This window comes from Galeopterus variegatus, unplaced genomic scaffold (assembly GCF_000696425.1).
Source record: "Galeopterus variegatus unplaced genomic scaffold, G_variegatus-3.0.2 Scaffold2861, whole genome shotgun sequence".
Lineage (NCBI taxonomy): Eukaryota > Metazoa > Chordata > Mammalia > Dermoptera > Cynocephalidae > Galeopterus > Galeopterus variegatus.
This window is the reverse complement of record NW_007728972.1, coordinates 149,375-161,596: the sequence shown is the minus strand read 5'-3', so window position 1 is coordinate 161,596 and position 12,222 is coordinate 149,375. Positions and strand designations below refer to the sequence as shown.

The following is a 12,222-nucleotide window of genomic DNA, read 5'->3' as shown; positions in this document are numbered from 1 at the left end:
TATGCTGCAATTCAAAGAACTGATTGGAGAGGGGTATGCTTTGAGGCAGGGAACTACATAGTAGGGTGTTATAGTAAATCATCTGCCAGATGGACTAAGATGGCGGTAGAGAGAAATAAAATGCTTTTCAGAGATATCGAAGAGACTTGATTATGGGAAAAAAGAAATTAGGAATTGTCAAGGCTCTCTTCTACGCTTCTGTCTTCTCCAGGGTAAATTTCCATGTCTTTTAATGATGGTAGATAACATGCGGAAAGGGAGAAAGTTCATCTTAAATTAGTAGTTCATTCTGGATATGCAATTTTCAGTAACTAGGTAATACCCAATCACAGCTGTGGTTGGAGCTCAGAAGAGAGTTGAAGGCTAGAGAAATAGCCTTGGGGTTGTAGACCTGAAGACATAATTAAAAGCAAGTGAATAATTTGTTAAGTGCAAATTGATAATTGTCTTTTTGAGTCTCTCTCTCTGTGATTTCCCTTCCCTGATTCTTATGTTTCACTTCCTGAGAACACTGCGTTAAGCAGCACAATTTCTACAACCATTTGGAGCCTCTTCCATCTCTTTCTGTTCCTATTGATGGAGACGCACGATTAGGAGGGCTTGGTGACCACTTTGATTTGTATTTCCCATTAGGTAGGAATTATGTATTTGATAGGTTTTTCCAATTTTATCTCTGCATTTACTTTTTTCCAGAAGGAGAACTTATGGATTGTGACGGAAAATCAGAATCGAGTCCTGAGCGAGAAGCTGTGGATGATGAAACTAAGGTAGTAGAAGGAGCAGATGGTGTCAAAAAGAGGAAAAGGAAACCATACAGGCCAGGTACATCGCCTGAGCTAGACTTCTTACCATAATCAAAACTTAGTTAATTAAAAAAAAATAGAGTATTGAGGACTTCAATTATAATGGAATAACCAGGATTAAATATGGCATCTTCACAATTATCTGAACTAAAACTTGTGCATTTAAATTAAAGAACTGAACTACTGTATTTGAGTATGCTTTTTAGCTGATGAACTCCTTAGGTTGAGTATGTGAATACTTCACAATGAATCATTTAATGCTTTATCCCAAATGTGAATCATTTTAATTAGATGTCTTCTAGATTGGTTTTTACTTATGCTTGGACTTTTAAGGCCATTTGTATGTTTCCCCTAGATGTGTACATCTGTAATTTTTTTTAATTTTCAGCATTCGTTTTCTAATATTTTTATATTTCTTAAAACTTACTTCAGTGTTTATGCAGGAGTGCTGGAAGGTATACAGTGTGAAGGTGAACAAGACAGGGTTCTTATGTCTTCTAGAATTTATAATCCAGTTAATACCATGGCCGATTAAACACTCTCTTATTCTTGTCTGCCTCAGATAGAGAGAAAAACTGCCTTGCTAGTCAGTTTTTATTTATCTTATTAGAAAATATTGAAATCGTCATAGTACAGAAGTTGTAGGCTTCCTTGAGGCAATTTATTAATCTCTATTTACCAACTAACGAGGTATTAAATTGGATCAATACAATCTTTATTCTCTTGATTGCTTATATTTCGTTAGTAATAGTTATCTCAATTCCTCTTGATATGTAAGCGAGAACTTTCTCACTGCATTTGTATTTCGCAAAACCTTTAAAAGTAACCTTTCCTTACAGATGGTCCATATTTATAATAAGGATCTAAGGTTAGTTTATCCAAATCATTTTATGAAAATGGTTTCATTTCTTCCCAATTATGAGGCTTATTATCGCACCTACTTTTTTAGACATTGTGAATTCCTTTAGGAATTTATATTTAGTGTTTTGTTTTTTTCTGCCTTACATGAGGAGCCTGTTAGGTCACAAAGTACATTACTGGACAACTGTACATTTGGAAAGAGGTTACAGTGTTGCCTGTGTGCCAGGCACTAGTCTAAGCACTTTACATATATTGATTTACTTTTATGACATATGTATGAGACAGTGCTGTACATTATCCCCATTTTACCAGTGAGGGAACTGAGAAGTTAAGTAACTTGCCCAAATTTAGTTAGTAAGCAGAATTATATAGTCTGGCTCCAGATTCTGTGTTATTAACTACAGAGTTCTGTGTGTTTTCATGTCTGAATGCCTTGATAACATGAAATAACTAGACACAATCCCCCTAACGTTACATTCATCAAAGAATGTTCCTTTCATCCAGTTTAGTTTGTATCTTCTATTCTCTAGCTAATGTACAAATTATTATCCACTTAATGTACAACTAGTTTGATGTGTGAGTGACTAATATTTGTTAAATAGATAAGCAAAAATAGTTTGCTGGTTAATATTTACTCTGACATTGTCTAGAAGATGAAATATGTATGCAAATTTTTCTGTATTCTAACGTATTTTAATTCCTGATTAGTGATAGTGATAGCTTTGACTTTTTTTTTCTTATTTCCAACTTCAATTTTGCATAAAAATGAGATTATTGATTTAAATTAGCCCAGATTGAAGTTTGGAAAATGCCTCACTATCTAATACAAAGTAATTTCATCCTACTTACTGTGGAAATATAGGGAGAAATTAGCTATCGGCTTACGCGATTTCTGTTTTGGATAGGTATCGGCGGATTTATGGTACGGCAAAGAAGTCGAACTGGGCAAGGAAAGACCAAAAGATCTGTGATCAGAAAAGATTCCTCAGGCTCCATTTCTGAGCAGTTGCCTACCAGAGATGATGGTATAGTACTCATTTTGTTTTATTTAACCCTTTGGTCTTGATATCTGTATTGGAAAGAACCATCCTAAATGATATACAGTTACAACTTTATTGCCTCTTATGATCAAAGGATTTAAGTGCCTATAGAATTCATACCTATAATACAGCAATCAGGTTTGATAAGGAAATAGTTTAAATCTTGTACACTGTTTTCCTTAGATTTTTTAACAAGTTCCTTTTTTTCCTGTATTAAATATATTAAATATATTTCCTGTATTAAATCCAAGGTAGTTTAGGGATTGAATCACTTAGTTACATATGGCATTTTCTGGTCATCTCAAAAAAGGCCTTAGTTACCTGCCATAAAATTTGAAACTTTTAGATTATTTAGTTGCAAATGACAGGGTACCCCAAGAATTTTTAACAAAATTATATAGTGTTTTAGAAATGCATCTTCCAGTGAACATTCTCTCATGCTCACTCGGAGCTTCAAAGAGAGCTAAAATCATTGCTTAAGCCATAGCTTTATATTAGTTGAGAATGTCCTACTCCTTTGTCTCAATTTGAGAAGTGGTTTTAGTGAAAACTTTCTAATCAGTATATTCATGATCTATATGATTACCTATTTTGAAACATTTAATATAGAATATGAAAAGAATTGAGATGCTTTCAGCATGTGATCTGAATAGAGTCCTACTATTACTAGGAGATAGCGTTTTGACCTCAAGTGAATTAATAAAAATCAGAAATTGCTGCATGTTTTAAAAAGGAAGCTCTGGGCCGAGCCCGTGGCACACTCGGGAGAGTGCGGTGCTGGGAGCGCAGCGACACTCCCACCACGGGTTCGGATCCTATATAGGAATGGCTGGGTGCGCTCACTGGCTGAGCGTGGTGTGGGCAACACCACACCAAGGGTTGCGATCCCCTTACCGGTCATGAAAAAGACAAAAAAAAAAAAAAAAAGAAGCTCTATAATGGTTTTCAAGACGTTTCTAATATGACTTAAGATGGCTATAATAAGCCCAATGAAGATATTTGATATGCTCCATGAAACTATTTTTCGTGTTTTCCATCTCTGTCTTTTTATTCTGTCCTCCAAATTTTTTTTTTTTAAGTGGCTGGTCAGTTTGGGGATGCAAACCCTTGACCTTGGTGTTTACACACGATGCATGCTCTAACCATTTGAGCTAACAGGCTAGCCCACAGACAGTTTAAGGTCTACCTTTCAGTTCAGTATTTTGTTCTTTCATCTGTGTCTAATCACAACCCTTCTATTGATATTCATATGCAATTTTTTTCCTTTTCTAAACTGTCCTTTTGATGTTTTAACACTTCGTAGTTTCTTTTTAAAGCTTACTTCTTATTTCTGCTTTCATCTTTTATTTCGTCATATAACTAGTTGACTTAGAATATAAAACATCTGTGGCCTTTGCGTGTCTGATCCTACTCTTTGCACCCACTGGCTCCATGTACTAGGGCCTTGTTTTATGCTGCATTTGTTGTGTGAGAGAGAGACACACATTGTTATTATTATTTGTTTTTCTTACTGTGAACTAATATTCTTTGGAAAATTGTTTTAATTTTTTGAATTTTTTGACTGAATTGAAGGTGGTTCTTTCAGAGAAGATTTGTTTGCATACTTTTAGGAGCATGGGGTGCTACTACCCCCATGCTATTCTAAGCTGTGTTCTAAGCTTGAAGTTTTTGGTACACATGTTCTAGAAATACAGGTTTCTTATATGAGGGATCTTCAAAACATCATGGAAAGATTCGTATTATCTTTGAATTCTATTTTTTCACAAACTTTTTTGAAGTACTCTTGTGCAATAGGGCTATATTGAGTTAGTGAATTCTGAGGGAAGTCTCTCACTTTTTGCCTTGTTACCCAGCACCAAATCCCATGAAGTGATAACAAGCAGCCCCTTTGCTATTGTTGGTGGGGGGAGGGGGAACATGTTTCTTGTTAAAGTAGCCATGAGTGTGGGGTCCTGAGGGACCTCCACCTTTAAGCAGGGCACCTTCAGTTGGTCTCTCCACCTTGGAGAGAGGCCTTAGGCTTTGTCTTCTGTTCTATATTCTTCATAAGGCTCTGAAAACTGGATGGAGTTCACGATCACCAGAATTTAGCAAATTTCAGACAGCTTTCCTTGCTTACTTTTCTGGTTCCTTCTTTACCTTAATTTTTGGTCTTTGGGGATTTTTAATTTTCTGGCTAAACTACTGGTACATTTAGAAAGATTGTTGTAAAAAATGTTTGTCCAATATTTTTAGTTGCTTTCAAGAGTCAATTCACCTGTGTAGCCTTGATGACAAAAGTACCCGTGTTGATTTTCAGAAGGGACATGCCACTTGCCCTACCATTCGTGAAGAAGCATCACGAGAGTATCATATGTTTGCTCACTTGTCTGCTTTAAGTTGTATACTTGTTTCTTTGCTAATTTGATAGTCATAATTTTGGTTTATTTCCATTTTTCTGATTTTAAGAATGAGTGTTCATTGCATATTTATGAGCACATTTATATCTGAGCATATTCATAGATGGTGATATATTTTCACAATGCATATATACTACAAACACCTAATTTGCAATATGTTTCTGAGCTTGGAATTGCTGGATTGAAAGACACATGTTTTTAAAAGATTTTTGTTGGGTATTCCCAGTATCCTCTACAAAAAGGTTGGGCCCACTAACTTCCCTTTCGTGTAGTATGTGAGTAGTCATTTCCTTGTACTCATGAGCATTGGGTATTATTATGTTTTTAAAATTTTTAAAAAAATGTGTTTTAAAAAGTTTCTGCTTTGAAAGGAAATACTGAACATTGAGAGTATAGGTAATAGGAAACATGCTAATACTAAATAGACATGAAGTGAAATTTTTATCATACTTAAAGGTCATTAATAAACTCTCTTTGAGATCTTTTTGACAGAAAGCTTATTTGTTTACATGAAACTGTATATGTTTGTAAGCTAGAAAATTACCTTGGATGGATTTGTCTGAAAAATTTAAGTGCCACATATTTGTAGATGTGACTGTTGTTTCAGGCTGGAGTGAGCAGTTACCAGATGCTCTAGTTGACGAAGCTGTCTCCATTACTGAAAGCACTGAAAAAATAAAGAAGAGATACCGAAAAAGGAAAAATAAGCTTGAAGAAACTTTCCCTGCCTATTTACAAGTAATATTTTGCTTTACATTGTATTATGTAGATTCTCAATTGAGGAAATGTAATGTATTGTTTTTTACAAAACAGCTTTGTTGTTTTTGTTAATGTTTTTCTTGTTTTGTTTTCATTTAGTTGTCATAAATGCCATTTGTACCTTCCAGGGTCCCCCAAAATTAACATTTACCTTTTTTTTGTAATTTGATAGTTTTCATAAAGTTATTTTTTTATCCCAGTTGTTCACTTGTAAGTATTCTGTAAGACATAATAAGGACACTTTGGGGTGGGAAAAGCTCAGTCTTCCAAACCATTCACACCTGTGTTTTCCCCAAACCCAAGTCATATTGAAATTTCCCTTTACCAGTACAGGTTGTAATAACTGTGTTCACTGAATAAAGATAGGTTGCTAGCAGCCAAAGTTATAGATTTACTAATCATTTACGCTATGATAGGCGTGGTAATCTAAATATTTAAACAGAATTCTTTTTGTTTTCCAAAATACACATCAGAAAAATGTCTCTCAATTAGAGAAAATGCATTATTTTTCATCTTGTAAACATAGAGTCACAGAAGAGTTCAAAGCCATGTGATGTATTAGGACTGAGATTAAACGTCTGGCTCTGCCACTTGCTAATCTGAGATACCTGAGCATGTTGGTCATCCTTCCTGGGTGTCTTGTTTCTTCATGTGTAAAAATTGAATTGGAACAGACTATCATTGAGTGTCCATCCTCATTTCAGTGCGTATGACTGTTCATCTGATCTGTCCCTCCCACACACCTATGGCCTGTATTGATACCTCTTCATTGCTTGAGTTGTATTTATTTATTTTATTTATTATTTTTTTTCCTTTTTGTCTTTTTTTTTTTTACTGACCGGTAACGGGATCGCAACCCTCGGTGTCGCGCCTGTACCGGGGACCGGCAACGGAATCGCAACCCTCGGTGTCGCGCCTGCACTGTGCTCAGCCAGTGAGTGGGAACCGGTCTCCACATGGGATCCGAACCCTCGACGGGAGCGCCGCCGCGCTCCCAAGCGGCGCACTCTCCAGTGCACCACCGGGCCGGCCCCTGTATTTATTTTTTACCTTAATTTTCTAGTTACCTATTAATAAATAGGTTTTAAAATACATTTCCTTTCAGTTAACATATAACTTCCTCAATTTTCTTTTTTAGTAATTAGACTACTAACATCTTAATGGCACCATTCATGTTAAAGAGTTCAGCCTTCAAAGTCAGTGTCCTGGGTTTAAAATACCACACTGCTACTGGTTAACTGTGTCCTCTTGTTCTAGATATTTAACGTCTCTATGCCTCAGTTTTTTCATCTGCAAAATCATGGTAATACTTGTCTCACAGTAATGTTCAGAGATTAAGTAAGATTATGTATGTGAAGTGCCCAACTCTGTGCCTTACCTTTATGCACCTTTAATAGATGTTTTATTTCCCCCTATTCTCTTTGAGTCCCCTTTTATCGTAGCTTTGCCCTCCTTCCTTCTTTTTAATAGTAATTTTAAATAGTAATTTAATAGAAATGGACCGTTATAGTTCAGATCATCCGTATTTGCATCCTTTTTGTTTCTGTTCTTATCTCCTGTTCCCATCACCTCCCTTCCTAATGGCCCCTTTGGGGAGTATTGGGAAGATAACGTGCCCCTCCTCCTGTTGAGCCTTCTGTAAAGTGTAATCTGTGTTTAGAAAGCGTTCTTTAGCTTTTATGAAAATATGAAAACTGGTCGTTTAGTAGTTTGGCATAAGAGCCTTTAAAAGTATTAGGTCTGATTTCCCAATTATTGCAGTGATCTTTGAGCTGGATTGTTTTCCTCTGGTGTACATCAGTAATATCCTTTTCTTTTTTTTTTTTTTTTTCTTCATGTGAGGGAAACCTTTATAATGGCACTGTTTTTAGACATCTTGTGATAGCTGTATTTTTTGCATTGATTGGGGGAACACACAGTGACAAAAACCTACTAGGAATCCATTAACACTCTTGGCAGTTGTTGTTTGTTAATCATGACAGTGATTATAAAGTCAATATATAGTATAAGTTGTATAATCTAACCACTGGAAATGTTTGTGGGGTCCGCTGAGAGCTAGTAATGCCCTGTGCCTTTAGGAACCCCTTCAGTAGATCCACAGTCTCTGGCTGATTCTCAGAGCCGCTGACAGTATTGTCAAGTTAGAAACCATGTGGCCACTTTAACTTCAGGGAATGAAAAACCCACCATATTGATAAGAATGTTAGGGGCCGGCCCGGTGGCGCACTCAGTTGAGTGCAGCGCTTGGGAGCGAGGCGGCGCTCCCGCCGAGGGTTCGGATCCCATATAGAGACCGGTCCGCTCACTGGCTAAGCACGGTGCGGGCACGACACCAAGGGTTGCGATCCCGTTACCGGTCACGAAAAAAGACAAAAAGGGGGGGGAAAAAAAAAAAGAATGTTAATAAGTTTTTGATAAACACCAGTAAGTGCACCGTGAGTTATTTTAAAAATTTCTTGCTAATGGTGGTCTCAGATTTTTTAACTTTATACTGAAGACATTAGATAAATGATCTCTAAACTTCTAAGATGCTTTCTGCTATTCAGCATTTTTCCTAGTTTTAATAGCATTGCTGGTTTAAGAAATAAACCATCTTCCAGCCAGTGCTCTAGCTTTGTGGATTTTCAATTTTCTTTTTCATAGTGAAACAACTTGTTCATTTTAAAAACGTGAAAATTTCAAATCAGGTATGTCATCACTTCACCAGATTTCACACCCCTACCCCCAATCCCTTTTCAGAAGTTGGCATTGTTAATATTTTAGTGTTTCTCCTTTCAGAACTTAATTTATAATTTATTTTTACATACTTGGTTTGTATTTCATATTTTGCTAAACATATCATTCAACTGACTTTCTTTTAGTAATGTATTTGTACTTTCAGTATTTGTATTATGTATATGTAGTATGTATGAGTGTCTATAATTTATTTAGTCATATGTCTATTGATGGACATTAAGGATGTTTTCACTTCTTGTTATTACTAAAAATGCTGCAGTGAACTTTTTTGTGTATGTATGTTTGGCAACAGTGTGTTAAATGTTGATAACTACTGCAAAATTGTCCTCTGCGAAGGATCCTTTTTCAAGACAGATCACATTATAGAAAATAGACTAAAGCACAGTTGCTGGATCAGAGCAAGCAAAAGGGGTTCTGAGTGCTTCCTTTTTTGTCTTCTGTTGAGAAGTTTTGGAGAGATCCTGGAGTTGCAAGGAACCCAGCTGGATACACCAGCCTCTAAAGTAGAGAAAGTATCTTGAAAAGGAGAAATGTTGATACAAGTTAAAGGCAAAAAGCATTTAATAGTGGTAAATGTTGCACACACAGTGTGGTTAAAATGACTGTAAAAACCATTTAAGATTTGTAGTGTAAGTCTTAGTGTGGTGATACAAATCAATTTGTGATTACTGCATCTACCTGAAGACTGTAAATATTAAAGCTGTAGATCAGTCTTGTGCTATCCTCTGCAAATAACCTATAAATACTAGTAATATTCATAAAGATTTAGTTTTGCTTGTAATATGAATTAAGTGCCAATAGTATTGTAAATCTATCAACTTTTAAATTTAATTGTAGTTTAATATTCTGGAATTGAATTATTATACTGCACTTGCTAGAAACACATTTGACATAATTTTGTGGTTTTATTTGCATAATCTTTTTGTCTCTAGTAAAACTATAAAATAATCTTATTTTTAAAATAAGGGGAATGTATATAAAAGAATTGATAGGATCTTTCTTTATTGTTTCTATATTTCTATATTCAATTTTTATATGGTTAATACAAAGCTTTTCTCTTTTCTGCTTCCTTGTTAAAAATGATGACAGAATGATCTTTCATCTTTTTAGAATTTTATAACTAATTATTTTCATATGTGCTTATCTTTGTCTAGGAAGCTTTCTTTGGAAAAGATCTTCTAGATACAAGTAGACAAAACAAGCTAAGTTTTGATAATCTATCAGAAGATGCAGCTCAGCTTTCATATAAAACGAACCTGAATGCAGGTTTCTTGGATCCTTCCTTAGATCCACTACTTAGTTCATCCTCAGCTTTGGCAAAATCTGGAACTCAAGGTATGTGGAGCAGTTCATTAGTGTTTCCTTTATATTAAATAGCATTCATCTTCCTTTTAATTAAACTTTGAAATGCTTTTGTTTGCCCTCATGTGCATTTTTTTTTTTTTTTTTCAAAAAATGACCGGTAAGGGGATCTTAACCCTTGATTTGGGGCTGACATGAGCACTGTGTGGCTTCTCACCCTCTTACTGGCCTTTTCTTCCTTTGTCATCTGCCTCTTACCTATCACTATTGAGTCAGCAAATTCCTCAAGAGAAAAAGTGAAATCAGCCACCTTTCAGTCAGTGCTTCCCTTTTTCTCAGCACCATGCTCAGCCAATGAGCAAACCGGCCATCCCATATATGGGATCTGAACCCGTGGCCTTGGTGTTATCAACACCGCACTCTACTGAGTGAGCTACAGGCCGGCCCCCTCATGTGCATTTTTAAAATTTTATTGAAGTGTAACTTATATTTAGAAAATGCAACTATTTTAAGTTGACAGTTCTATGATTTGACAAATTAATTTACCCATGTAACTACCATCAAAATCAAGAGTTGTGAAGGAAAACATTTGATTTACACTTTGCTGAAAGCAATGTAAGGGGGTATAATTTGGCCATAGTTGGTGAGTTATAAATAATCATCTTCAATTTAAGTAAGATAGATTAGTAATTAGGCTACTAACATCTTAATGGCACCGTTCATGTTAAAGAGTTCAGCCTTCAAAGTCGGTGTTCTGGGTTTAAAATACCACACTGCTACTGGTTAACTGTGTCCTCTTGTTCTAGGTATTTAATGTCTCTATGCCTCAGTTTTCTCATCTGCAAAATCATGGTAATACTTGTCTCACAGAAATGTTCAGAGATTAAGTAAGATTATGTATGTAATATATTAACACACTCTGCCAGCAAGTTTCCACCTACGGGATTCTTTCTGGTTTCCCTCTGTTTTGAATTTCTTTGAGCTATATAATTAACAAAAATCTTTTGCCTTTATAAAGGAAAATTAACAAGAAAATGTTTTATTTATTTTTTAAACATTTTATTCAATATAGCATATTATATCAATTTTAATGATTTGTTGATAAGATATAAAATCCTTGACTTTTGGTAGGGGCAGCCTTTTTTAATATAATCTTTTAAAAATTGTTAGTTATAATCTGTGTAGTGGAATTTCATTGCTTTAAAACAAACAAAAACCACTAGATAACCCCTGAAAGAATTATCCAGAGATCTTTTCTTTCAAATGCACTGTTACCTAGAGAACACATTATTGAAATAACTTTATTTCTGTGAAAACTTTCTGAATATTTGGGCATACAAAAATTAGATTAACTTTTACTTGAAAAATTATGATGTTCTTATATACAAATTTTATTTGAGAAGTATATGTGTAATGGGACCAACACTGTGTATTTGTGAAACACAGTCTTCGTCCCATTACACATACACTCCTGCCCCCTTTTAAAAATAAAAATACACTTGAGATGGGTTAAAATTTTTAGATGTTCTTTAACTGAATGACTAATATAATTACTAAAGCTAGCCTAAGAGTTTCAATATTTTTCTACTTGATTAGGCCCAAAATCCTTAGAATATTTCTTGACTTTTTATTCTCCACATTTCCACGTATTATCCATCCACAAGTTTGTCTCTGCCTTCGAAATATACCCCAAAGCCATCCACTTCTTATCTCAGCTTTTGCTACTACCGTAGTACAGACTGCCCTCAACTCCCACTTCATCTGTGGCAGTACCCTTCTCACCCAACTCCAGGCTTGCAGGCTTTCTAACGCTTCCTCCCCCAGGCCCCACCCTGCATCTGATTTACACAGGGCGGCCACTGTTCTTTTTAAAATACCAATCGTATCATCTCCTATATTTCAGTCTTCCAACAGCTTCCCGTTACACTGTAAGGTAAAGTTGTCACCAAGATCTATAAAACCATGCACAGTCTTGCCCTAGCTGCCTCTCTTGTTTCCTAGCACACTTCCCTCTGTTGCTGTGACCGCTCTGGCCTCTTTGGTGGCAACCCTTCTTGCCTCAAGGTCTTTTTATGTCTGCTTTTCCTTCGGAGTGTTATCTCCATCTTTGTGCATATTACTCTTCATTTCATCTTGATTTATTTTCGGTCATCCCTTTCAGAAGATCCCCTGACCACTTTATCTACGTCTGCTTTTCCTTCGGAGTGTTATCTCCATCTTTGTGCATATTACTCCTCATTTCATCTTGATTTATTTTCGGTCATCCCTTTCAGAAGATCCCCTGACCACTTTATCTAACACTGCATTTCCATAGCTTATTTT

At 35.6% G+C, this 12,222-nt stretch overlaps 1 protein-coding gene across 1 annotated transcript in view; it reads left to right on the top strand.

Annotated features, from left to right (window-relative positions):
• KMT2C (lysine (K)-specific methyltransferase 2C) overlaps window positions 1-12,222 on the top strand; it is a 180,843-nt gene that overhangs the window by 96,465 nt on the left and 72,156 nt on the right. Inside the window, exons 20-23 of the mRNA XM_008583232.1 lie at window positions 694-822; window positions 2,570-2,689; window positions 5,711-5,841; window positions 9,753-9,933. Coding sequence (XP_008581454.1) covers window positions 694-822; window positions 2,570-2,689; window positions 5,711-5,841; window positions 9,753-9,933 — 561 coding nt within the window. The remainder of the gene's footprint in view (window positions 1-693; window positions 823-2,569; window positions 2,690-5,710; window positions 5,842-9,752; window positions 9,934-12,222) is intronic.